This window comes from Triticum dicoccoides, chromosome 5B, assembly GCF_002162155.2.
Source record: "Triticum dicoccoides isolate Atlit2015 ecotype Zavitan chromosome 5B, WEW_v2.0, whole genome shotgun sequence".
In the NCBI taxonomy this organism is placed as follows: Eukaryota; Viridiplantae; Streptophyta; class Magnoliopsida; order Poales; family Poaceae; genus Triticum; species Triticum dicoccoides.
The window spans coordinates 158,582,753-158,594,811 of NC_041389.1; the positions used below are offsets into that span (position 1 = coordinate 158,582,753).

Here is a 12,059-nt window from a genome sequence, read left to right on the forward strand (position 1 = left end):
TCCAGCTCATGGCCGCCGGTTACCTCTGGAGTGTTGTACTGTTCCTCTGGAGGCATCTCCTTTGTCTCGGTGGCCTTGTTAGTCCCAGACAGGTTCTCGAACTTCTCTGCCAGATATTGTGCAACTGCAGGGTTGCCCTTTTCCACACCCTTCCTCTGTGCTTTTGGTCTGCTGATGAGTCCCACCCTTGCTCCCGTCCTTCCTGCTGCTATTCCTGCTAGAACTGGAGTTGGCATCCAAGAAGTTGAGGCGACGAAACACCAGGGGGTTTGATTTGGCTTGGGCGGTGCCCATCTGGTGCATGAAGCGACATGGCGGGGAGCACCTCAGCCTACAATCATGGATCCTGCTCGGCTCCTCACCTCTAAGTTTACATTCACTTGTTTTCAGCCCAGCAATTATGAAAAAATGGTTGAAATATATAGTACTCCCTCTGTAAACTTTTATAAGACGTTTTAGGTCATTCATGATCCTTTTTTCCTTGCTACCACTTACCAGTTGTGCTGCATATAATCCTAGGTTTGTGATATACTTAGAGCTCCTTTGATTCAAAGTTTTTTCATAGGAGTTTTGGAGGATTAGAATCCTTAGGATTTTTTCCTGTGTTGGTTGTTTGATTCATAGGATTAAATCATATAGTTTTTTTTCCTAAGGACTTCTTTGTACTACTTCCCATAGGATTTATATCATCCACTCAAACCTCTTAGAAAGAATCCTTTGTTTTTCCTGTGATGCAATCGAACAGCCCAAAATCTTCGCAATTTTTGAGACGGCCATGACATTCCAATCCTATGTTTTTCCATTCCCATGTTTTTAGGATCCTGCGAATCAAAGAGGCCCTTAATTCAGCATTTGTTCAAGCTTAGTTATCTGCCACTTCCACGCTAAGTATGCTTGTTGCCTAATATAACTGTTCGTATATATGATACATTTTTTCAGGCTTGTCATGACGGCTGTGCTACTATTTATTGATGAGGATGTGAATCTGGTAGAAACTAGGACTATTTAGAGCTTGTCATCAACATCTCACATGTGGCCAGGTATATTACTACCGTGTCTGCTCACTGGGAGAGCTGTTCATCATTTCATTAATAACCTGCACTGAAACTGGTGCCTGGCACTGATTTTCTTTTTCAAGGAAATTCCAATGATGCAGTTGGTTAACTTGTCGCACACATGTTTCGACATCTGGCTCCAAATGAACACTTAACATGAGGAACCGGTGAGAGTACATTCCAGTCTTTCAGAAATTCTGAAACAAGACGTTCCGTAGGAGCTTATCTGGTGCCTGGGTGTTGATTGCAACCATCAGGCAGAACTGACCCTTGTGCTGTACATTGTAATTTCATGCGTTCTGGTATTGCACTGCCACCTGTCGAGATTTGGTTAACATTGGACATCTTGGTATGGTATGTGCAATGGTGACATCTTGAGCTGACTAGTTGGCATTCACTTTTGAGATGTGAGATTCTCCGTCACAATTATTTTACAGCTTGTTGTTTTCCCTTGAAAAGCATATAGTGCGTTTGTGTAATTTGGTTTTGAACAAGGGGTTAAGTTTGCAGGACCTGAACCTGAAGATGAACTGCTTCCATGCGATCATCGAATACAATTTGTTTCATAAAATTACAAGAAGCTGAGAGAAAACATCGACTTTGCTTTCAGCTCTGCCTGATTGAACTAGCAGAAACAGAATCAACCCATGGACAAACAAAAATAAATGCGGCTGCTGAACCCTACTTTCCGATCTTGGAGAAGAGAGTTTCGAAAGCCCCAACAAGGGACTTGACCCTGCTCTTCCTGCTCTTGGCCAGCTTGCTCGCCGTCTCCTCGATCAGGTTGTTGGACAGCCTCCGGCTCTTCTTCCTCTCCAGCGTCTTTTGGTGCCTCAGCATCACCTCTGGCACGATGAAGCCTGTTGCACTGCCGGACATGCTGCTCCCTCGCCTCCGCAGGCTCCTGGCCCTGAGCTGGATGCCGCCGCTGGACTCCTCGCCGGCTGCTCTCCCCTTTCTGAACCTGAGCCGCGTGGGCTTGTCTTGTTCGGATGGGAGGATGGGTGCCTTGCTGCTCTTGGAGCGCAGCTTGAAGGTGGCCGAGTTGTTGCTCGGTTGTCGGGTGAACGGGAAGCGCACCGATCGGTTGCTGATGCTCATGCTCTTGGCCCTCCGATGTGCCGGTGCCAGGATGGGTCTCATTGAAAGAGCAATGGCAGCACGCTCTTCTTGGTCGGGAGTGTAGAGTGACTTGCCCTGTTTAACATCATTATGAGTTGCGTCACCCTGGACAATTTCCTTGTTTTCGACGGGCAATGTCGCAGATTTCTTGGCTTTCGGAGGCTTGCCAGCCCCCTTCTTGTGAGAAGGTGAACTGTTAGTGGCGGCTTGAGGCTTCTTCACGGAGGCCTTCCCGGTGAGCGTCGACCTGACGGTCTTAGCCAGCCTCTTGTTCAGTGATTCGGTTTGCTTCTCCGGATGGGTGGCCTTGGCAAATGGTGCTTTCCCCTTCACATCCCTCTTGTTCCTCCCATCAGGTTGTTGATGAGATGGCCCGTCGGGTGAGGCTGGAGCCGGAACTGGCACTGGCGCTGCATCATAGGCCACGATGTCCTTCCACTCAACAACAATCTCGCTCCCACCGGCCGGCGTATCGGCCTTGTCGGGTTTGCTGAAATCTCCGACACGCCTGCGTGACACCGACCGTACCTTGACCAGCCTTGTCTTGTGGTCATCGGAAGCCGATGGCTGCTGCTTCTTCCGGGGTTTGGGTTGGGCCCTTGGAGCTTGTTTCTCCTCGAACGCGTGATGCCCGCCGTGCTTGCACGCGTCGTGGCACGACCCGGTTGATGGCCGAAGATAGTTGGGGACGGGCTTCGGGCTGCCTTTTGCAGCCATGGCCTCCATCGGTGACAAGTTGAAGCTCTTGATTCCCTCCCTCGATCCAGCTGATTTCTAATTCAGTAGAATCTTTTTTGAAACTCGAATTCGGTAGAATCTGAAACAGAGTGTTAGTATTAGGTAGAGGTATTAGGTGAGCAACTAACTAGTACGTATGCATGACGCAGTTGATGAGAAAATACAAGCACGGCTGCTTGATTAGGGCCAGAAAGGTATCCCCAATTTCCGTGAACTCGCCCCATGTACTAGTAACCGAAAAAAGCTATAAATCAAGCAGAGGACAGCAAGAAGAAACTCACCGATGCCGGCTTCACTCGTCGCGCGCCATTCGTCTTGACCAAAGCCAAAAATAAATAGCAGCAAAATCCTGCTCTAGAGGAAGAAGAAGAAGGTAGGCTGTTCTTGTTGATTTCTCGGTGGACTGGTCAAACCTGGTGCTAGCGCTGGTCAGAACACACCAGTGAGGCGTATATGTAGGTCTACCATGCGCATGTGGTAGGAGGCGATCGGGTCAAGCAAAGGAGATGAATTGATGGTGTCGGTGTTGGTGGTAGCTGAGCTTCATAATTCCTCCTTTAACTAATGTGCTTGAGACTCGAATTGTTCAACCAGAACCAGGTGAGGGAGGAGGCGGTCAAACACGGCGGGAGCAAGTGCTTGATTGGATCCATTTGAATATGACGTGGGAAAAGGTTTGGTGGGTTCTGTTCTGACTACTAGTCTTCAGGACCCCACACGCAAGTCTCACCAGCACTCCACGTTTGAAAACTCTGCCCAGTCTCATGCCAAGTTTTTTTTTGCGAAGTCATGCCAAGGGTTTTAACAAGACGGAGGCCCACAGCCACGGGTTTTCTTCGTTTTACAAAAGGGAATGTCAAACCTCTCAGTCACGGATGCACAGTTATAAATCGTAATTCACCAACTCGTGAACTCATAGTCGATTCCACAATAGTGTAATCACAATGTAGTCTACAGGAAAAAAAAGGTGTACCTCAGCTACACAAATGTAATTGGTTTGTTGCTGTTGCAACATGGTATGCTTGTTGAATTGTATGTAACCTGTATGTACCGTTATTGTGCATGTGCATGTTCCTTGTAATTAGGATCACGTCGCCCACGGCATGCGTGCCACCTCTGTAGGGGTGATCGTTCTCCTCTCTGTATAAATGGCATGTACTCTGTCAACATCAATAACAATCAAGATTATCTCTTCCAACTTGGCATCAGTTATCAGGCTCCTCCACCATATCGACCTTGGCACTTCTTCTTCCGGCGCCTCCAGCTTCGTCACCTCGCCGAGCTCCCTCTCCTCCGACACGACACCCGCCGCGGCCACCGCCACGGCCTCTCTGCGGCCACTGCACCGCCCTCCCTCTCCGGCACCAACTCCCTCCATGGCACATCTGGCTCGTCCGACTCTCAGTTCACTCGGCTGTTCTCCTCCTCCACGCCGGCGCCGCCGGCACCCGCCCCTCGCAACTCGATCTACAATGATCACATCACTAACCACATCAAATTCCTTCTCAATCCTGCACAACTACCACAAGTGGAAATCATTTTTCCTCGTGGTCCTCATCCACTGTGGGGTCACTTTTCTCATCGAGCACCTGCCGCCCCCCAATGCCGACGCCTAATATCTTGAGCTGGATGCCCATGTAGCACTCTGGATCTACGCCACCCTCGCGGATCCTTCCATTGACCACGTCGTCGGTGCCACCACCTATGACGTCTGGACCAAGATCCAGTCCTTCTTCCTTGCGAATCAGGCTTCCTGCTTCATGATGCTCAATCGGCAGTACCGCAATCTCAAGCAGAGTGACCTCTCTGTCACCAAATATGATTGTCGCATGAAGCTTCTCACCGACGGCCTCGCCGACATCGACCATGCCGTTACCGAGGTGGATCTCTCCACCCAGTTCTTGCACGGCCTCGACAAACGCCTTGAGACCATCCGTGTCGTTCTCGGGGATCAGGTGCCTAACATGCCCTTCGACACCATTCTCTCCCGCGTCGTCCTCGCCGAACAGTCCATGGCGCAGCGGGCTACTGAGGAGAGCGCTTCGGGGTTCGCTTTCCCTGGCAGCGGCTCCTCTGGTGGTAGCGCCTCTAGCTCGGCTGGGCGCTCTCATGGCGATCGCGGGGAGCGCGCACCTGACCGCAGCTCTGGCCGCTCCTCTGCCCCACATCCTCAGCACCAAACCCGTGGTCATGGTGACCGCGGCGGCAACGGCGGTGACCGCGGCCGTGGCCGTGGACGTGGGCGGACCGATTCGGGCGGACGCAGCAACTCGTCCCAGCCTCCGCTCTCTCCGTTCACGAGCTACTTCGCTCCCTACGGCATGGCGCTGCCGGCTCGGCGCTCCGGCTGGGTGTCGCCCAACTCCGCCGGGGTCCTTGGCCCTCGTCCTGGTGCGCACGCCCACGCCTACCGGATGTACCAGCCGGCGCCCTCACCGCCATCTCCGTACTACTCGGCGCCGCAGCCCTCTTGGGAGCATCTCGCCATGTTGAATGCCGCGTACAGCAACGGTGGCATCCCCGCCAACCCCCCGCTGGAGTGGTACCTGGATAGTGGTGCCTCCTCCCACGTCACCGGCAACCAAGGTAACATCACCTCGTACAATTCTTCTTTAAAGCATGTGCCCTCTATTATACTTGTCGGCAACGGTCACCACCTTCCTGCCACGGCCACCGGCTCCATCTCCCTTCCCCCCATGATATTCGTCTCATAGATGTTCTTGTCTCCCCTATTGTAGTCACTAGTCTCATGTCTGTTTGCAAGTTCACTCGTGATAATTCTTGTTCCATTGAGTTTTACCCTTGTGGTTTTCTTGTGAAGGATCTTCGCATGCGGAGGGTTCTCATGATCTCCATTAGCAACGACGACCTATACCCCTTCGTTGGCAATAAAGCGTCACCGGCGTCCGTGCTCATCGCCACGACATCCTCGGACTTATGGCATCGCCGCCTCGGCCATCCCGGCGCCCACTCCCTTTCTGTATTAGCTCGAGAGTTCTTCCCGATTGTAATAAAGCCGCACACTCTCCTTGTAGTGCATGCCACCTTGGATGACAGCCTCGCCTTCCTTTTTCTTCTTCCTTTAGTAGAACATTTGCATCATTTGATCTCATACATTGTGATTTGTGGACATCACCTATTGTAAGTTTTTCAGGCTATCAATACTACCTCGTTGTGTTAGATGACTTTACCCACTACTCGTGGTCCTTCCCCATGTGCAATAAATTCGATATCTCCACAATTCTGCAATGTTTCTTCATGTTTGTCAACACTCAGTACAATGTTGTCATCAAGGCTATGCAATGTGATAATGGCGGTGAGTTCATTAACTCCTCCCTACGCACCTTCTTCTCCTCCAACGGCATTGCGTATCGCTTCTCTTGCCCCCATACATCTCCGCAAATTGGAAAGGCTGAACGCCTCATTTTATTAACAAACGACATCGGGTGCACTCTTTTGTTCCAAGCTCATCTCACACCTCCCTTTTGGGTTGAGGCTCTTCACACGGCGACCTATTTACTCAATAGACAACCCTCCCACGCCATCGGCCACCATACCCCTTATTACCTCCTCCATGGTGTCCACCCCACGTATAACCATCTCCGCGTCTTTGGTTGTTTATGCTTTCCTAATGCATCCACCACAATGGATCACAAACTTTCTCCTCGCTCCATCTGCTGCATATTCCTCGGTTATCCTCTAGAGCACAAGGGCTACCGCTACTTTGATTTTGACTCGCGCTGTGTTACTGTCTCATGACATGTCATTTTTGATGAGCAGTCCTAACCATACACGCCACCACAAACCCGCACGTCCACAGAAGTGTTGGGAAACGTAGCATGCAATTTCAAAAAAATTTCTACGCTCACGCAAGATCTATCTAGGAGATGCATAGCGATGAGAGGGGGAGAGTGTGTCCATGTACCCTCGTAGACCGAAAGCGAAAGCGTTAGTTTAACGCGGTTGATGTAGTCGAACGTCTTCACGATCCAACTGATCAAGTGCCGAACGTACGGCACCTCCAAGTTCAGCACACGTTCAACTCGATGATGTCCCTCGAACTCTTGATCCAGAAGAGGGTCGAGGGAGAGTTTCGTTAGCACGATGGCGTGGTGACGGTGATGGTGATGTGATCCACACAGGGCTTCGCCTAAGCACTACGACGATATGACCGGAGGAGTAAACTGTGGAGGGGGCACCGCACACGGCTAAGAGAACAATTGATGTGTTATGGGGTGCCCCTGCCCCCGTATATAAAGGAGGAGAGGGAGGAGGCCGGCCACAGGGGGCGCGCCATAAGGGGGAAACCGACTAGGACTCCTAGTCCTAGTCGGCTTCCCTTTCCTTTCTTTCGGATGGGGAAAAGGGAAAGAAAAGGAGAGAGAGAGGAGAAGGAAAGCGCGCCGCGCCCCCTCCTCTTTGTCCAATCCGGACTCCCTTGGGGGGGGGGCGCCACCCCTTGCGGGCTCCCCTCTCTCTCCCCTATGGCCCATGCAGACCCAGTACTTCCCCGGGGGGTTCCGGTAACCCCTCTGTACTCCGAAAAAATACCCGAATCATTCTAAAACCATTCCGGTGTCCGAATACCATCGTCCAATATATCAATCTTTACCTATCGACCATTTGAGACTCCTCATCATGTCCGTGAACTCATCTGGGACTCCGAACAATCTTCGGCCACCAAAACACATAACTCATAATACAAATCATCATCGAACGTTAAGCGTGCGGACCCTACGGGTTCGAGAACTATGTAGACATGACCGAGACACATCTCCGGTCAATAACCAACATCGGAACCTGGATGCTCATATTGGTTCCTACATATTCTACGAAGATCTTTATCGGTCAAACCGCAATGACAACATACGTTATTCCCTCTGTCATCGGCATGTTACTTGCCCGAGATTCGATCGTCGGTATCCTCATACCTAGTTCAATATCGTTAACGACAAGTCTCTTTACTCATTCTGTAATGCATCATCCTGCAACTAACTTATTAGTCACATTGCTTGCAAGGCTGATCATGATGTGCATTACCGAGAGGGCCCAGAGATACCTCTCCGATACTCGGAGTGACAAATCCTAATCTCGATCTATGCCAACCCAACAAACACCTGTAGAGCATCTTTATAATCACCCAGTTACGTTGTGATGTTTGATAGCACACAAGGTGTTCCTCTGGTATTCGGGAGTTGGATAATCTCATAGTCAAAGGAATATGTATAAGTCATGAACAAGGCAATAGCAATAAAACTTAACGATCATTATGCTAAGCTAACGGATGGGTCTTGTCCATCACATCATCCCGTTCATCAAATGACAACACATGTCTATGGTTTAGGAAACTTAACCATCTTTGATTAACGAGCTAGTCTAGTAGAGGCATACCAGGGACACTTTGTTTTGTCTATGTATCCACACATGTATCAAGTTTCCGGTTAATACAATTCTAGCATGAATAATAAACATTTATCATGATATAAGGAAATATAAATAGCAACTTTATTATTGCCTCCAGGGCATATTTCCTTCAGTCTCCCACTTGCACTAGTGTCAATAATATAGATTACATTGTAATGATTCTAACACCCATGGAGTCTTGGTGCTGATCATGTTTTGCTCGTGGAAGAGGTTTAGTCAACGGGTTTGTAACATTCAGATCCGTATGTTCCCTCCTTGACTTGATCACGGATGGAGTTGAAGCGTCTCTTGATGTGTTTGGTTCTCTTGTGAAATATGGATTCCTTCACTAAGGCAATTGCTCTAGTATTGTCACAAAAGATTTTCATTGGACCTGATGCACTAGGTATTACACCTAGATCGGATATGAACTCCTTCATCCAGACTCCTTCATTTGCTGCTTCCGAAGCAGCTATGTACTCCGCTTCACACGTAAATCCCGCCACGACGCTTTGTTTGGAGCTGCACCAACTGACAGCTTCACCATTCAATATAAATATGTATCCGACCTGCGACTTAGAGTCATCCATATCAGTGTCAAAGCTAGCATCGACGTAACCATTTACGACAAGCTCTTTGTTCGAGAAACATATCCTTAGTCCTTTTCATGTACTTCAGGATGTTCTTGACCGCTATCCAGTGATCCACTCCTAGATTACTTTGGTACCTCCCTACTAAACTTATAGCAAGGCACACATCAGGTCTGGTACACAGCATTGCATACATGATAGAACCTATGGCTGAGGCATAGGGAATGACTTTCATTTTCTCCCTATCTTATGCAGTGGTCGGGCATTGAGTCTGACTCAATTTCACACCTTGTAACACAGGCAAAAACCCTTTCTTTGACTGATCCATTTTGAACTTCTTCAAAACTTTATCAAGGTATGTGCTTTGTGAAATCCAATTAAGCGTCTTCATCTATCTCTATAGATCTTGATGCCCAATATATAAGCAGCTTCACTGAGGTCTTTCATTGAAAAATTATTATTCAAGTATCCTTTTATGCTATCCAGAAATTCTATATCATTTCCAATCAACAATATGTCATCCACATATAATATTAGAAATTCTACAGAGCTCCCACCCACTTTCTTGTAAATACAGGCTTCTCCGAAAGTCTGTATAAAACCACATGCTTTGATCACACTATCAAAGTGTATATTCCAACTACGAGAGGCTTGCACCAGTCCATAAATGGATCGCTAGAGCTTGCACACTTTGTTAGCACCTTTAGGATCGACAAAACCTTCAGGTTACATCATATACAACTCTTCTTTAAGAAGTCCATTAAGGAATGTAGTTTTGACGTCCATTTGCCAGATTCAATAATCATAAAATGCGACAATTGCTAACATGATTCAGACAGTCTTAAGCATCGCTATGGGTGAGAAGGTCTCATCGTAGTCAACTCCTTAAACTTGTCGAAAACCTTTCGCAACAAGTCGAGCTTTGTAGACAGTAACATTACCATCAGCGCCAGTCTTCTTCTTGAAGATCCATTTATTCTCTATGGCTTGCCGATCATCGGGCAAGTCAACCAAAGTCCATACTTTGTTCTCATACATGGATCCCATCTCAGATTTCATGGCCTCAAGCCATTTTGCGGAATCTGGGCTCATCATCGCTTCCTTATAGTTCGTAGGTTCGTCATGGTCTAGTAACATGACTTCCAGAATAGGATTACCGTACCACTCTGGTGCGGAACGTGCTCTGGTTGACCTACAAGGTTCGGTAGTAACTTGATCCGAAGTTTCATGATCATTATCATTAGCTTCCTCACTAATTGGTGCAAGCATCACTGGAACCGATTTCTGTGATGAACTACTATCCAATTCAAGAGAAGGTACAATTACCTCATCAAGTTCTACTTTCCTCCCACTCACTTCTTTTGAGAGGAACTCCTTCTCTAGAAAGGATCCATTCTTAGCAACAAAAATCTTGCCTTCGGATCTGTGATAGAAGGTGTACCCAATAGTTTATTTTGGGTATCCTATGAAGACACACTTCTCCGATTTGGGTTCGAGCTTATGAGGTTGAAGCTTTTTCACATAAGCATCGCAACCCCAAACTTTAAGAAACGACAGCTTAGGTTTCTTGCCAAACCATAGTTCATACGGTGTCGTCTCAACGGATTTAGATGGTGCCCTATTTAAAGTGAATGCAGCTTGCATAACCCCAAAACGATAGTGGTAAATCGGTAAGAGACATCATAGATCGCACCATATCTAATAAAGTACGGTTACAACGTTCGGACAAACCATTACACTTTGGTGTTCCAGGTGGCGTGAGTTGTGAAACTATTCCACATTGTTTTAAATGAAGGCCAAACTCGTAACTCAAATATTCGCCTCCGCGATCAGATCGTAGAAACTTTATTTTCTTGTTATGATGATTCCCCACTTCACTCTGAAATTCTTTGGACTTTTCAAATGTTTTGGACTTGTGTTTCATTAAGTAGATATAACCATATCTGCTCAAATCATCTGTGAAGGTCAAAAAATAACGATACTTGGCATGAGCCTCAACACTCATCGGATCGCATACATCGATATGTATTATTTCCAATAATTCAGTGGCTCGCTCCATTGTTCCGGAGAACGGAGTCTTAGTCATCTTGCCCATGAGGCATGGTTCGCAAGCATCCAATGATTCATAATCAAGTGATTCCAAAAGTCCATCTGCATGGAGTTTCTTCATGCGCTTTACACCAATATGACCTAAACGGCAGTGCCACAAATATGTTGCACTATCATTATCAACTTTGCATATTTTGACATCAATATTATGAATATGTGTATCACCACGATCGAGATTAAACAAAAATAGACCACTCTTCAAGGGTGCATGACCATAATAGATATTACTCATATAAATAGAACAACCATTATTCTCTGATTTAAATGAATAACCATCTCGCATCAAACAAGATCCAGATATAATGTTCATGCTCAACACTAGCACCAAATAAAAATTATTCAGGTCTAAAACTAATCCCGAAGGTAGATGTAGAGGTAGCGTGCCGACGGCGATCACATCGACCTTGGAACCATTTCCGACTCGCATCGTCACCTCATCCTTAACCAATCTTCATTTAATCCGTCGCCCCTATTTCGAGTTGCAAATATGAGCAACAGAACCAGTATAAAAAACCCAGGCGCTACTACGAGCATTAGTAAGGTACACATCAATAACATGTATATCAAATATACCTTTGTTCGCTTTGCCATCCTTCTTATCTGCCAAATACTCGGGGCAGTTTCACTTCCAGTGTCCAGTCCTTTTGCAGTCGAAGCACTCAGTTTTAGGCTTAGGTCCAGACTTGGGCTTCTTCCTGGGAGTGGCAACTTGCTTGCCATTCTTCTTGAAGTTCCCTTTCTTTCCTTTGCCCTTTTTCTTGAAACTAGTGGTCTTGTTAACCATCAACACTTGATGCTCCTTCTTGATTTCTACCTCCGCAACTTTTACATTGCGAAGAGCTTGGCGATAGTCTTGTCCATCCCTTGCATGTTATAGTTCATCACAAAGCTCTTGTAGCTTGGTGGCAGTGATTAAAGAACTCTGTCAATGACACAATCAACTAGAAGATTAACTCCCAGCTGAGTCAAGTGATTGTAATACCCAGACAGTTTGAGTATGTGTTCACTAACAGAACTGTTTTCCTCCATCTTGCAACTATAG

At 47.3% G+C, this 12,059-nt stretch overlaps 2 protein-coding genes across 3 annotated transcripts in view; one reads left to right on the top strand and one right to left on the bottom strand.

The window, feature by feature from the left end:
- LOC119307968 (protein cornichon homolog 1-like) overlaps positions 1 to 1,513 on the top strand; it is a 16,420-nt gene extending 14,907 nt beyond the window's left edge. Inside the window, exons 4-5 of one of the 2 annotated variants that reach the window (XM_037584067.1) lie at positions 940 to 1,040; positions 1,157 to 1,513. In XM_037584067.1, the coding sequence (XP_037439964.1) occupies positions 940 to 1,009 (70 nt within the window). In that variant the 3' untranslated portion in view covers positions 1,010 to 1,040; positions 1,157 to 1,513. Of the gene's footprint in view, positions 1 to 939; positions 1,041 to 1,138 lie in introns of both variants that reach the window. The other variant, XM_037584066.1, reaches the window with a different exon arrangement.
- Positions 1,514 to 1,573: 60 nt separating this feature from the next.
- LOC119307967 (serine/arginine repetitive matrix protein 1-like) lies at positions 1,574 to 3,877 on the bottom strand. The gene is made up of 2 exons (XM_037584065.1): positions 3,197 to 3,877; positions 1,574 to 2,994 (listed from the first exon to the last, which is right to left on the bottom strand). The coding sequence occupies exon 2, from the start codon at positions 2,901 to 2,903 to the stop codon at positions 1,737 to 1,739; it is 1,167 nt and encodes a 388-aa protein (XP_037439962.1). The 5' UTR covers positions 2,904 to 2,994; positions 3,197 to 3,877; the 3' UTR covers positions 1,574 to 1,736.
- Positions 3,878 to 12,059: the final 8,182 nt, after the last annotated feature.

Coding starts and splice junctions, on each gene's coding strand:
- LOC119307967 (XM_037584065.1), bottom strand. CDS start 2,903: ATGGAGGCCATGGCTGCAAAAGGCAGCCCGAAGCCCGTCCCCAACTAT.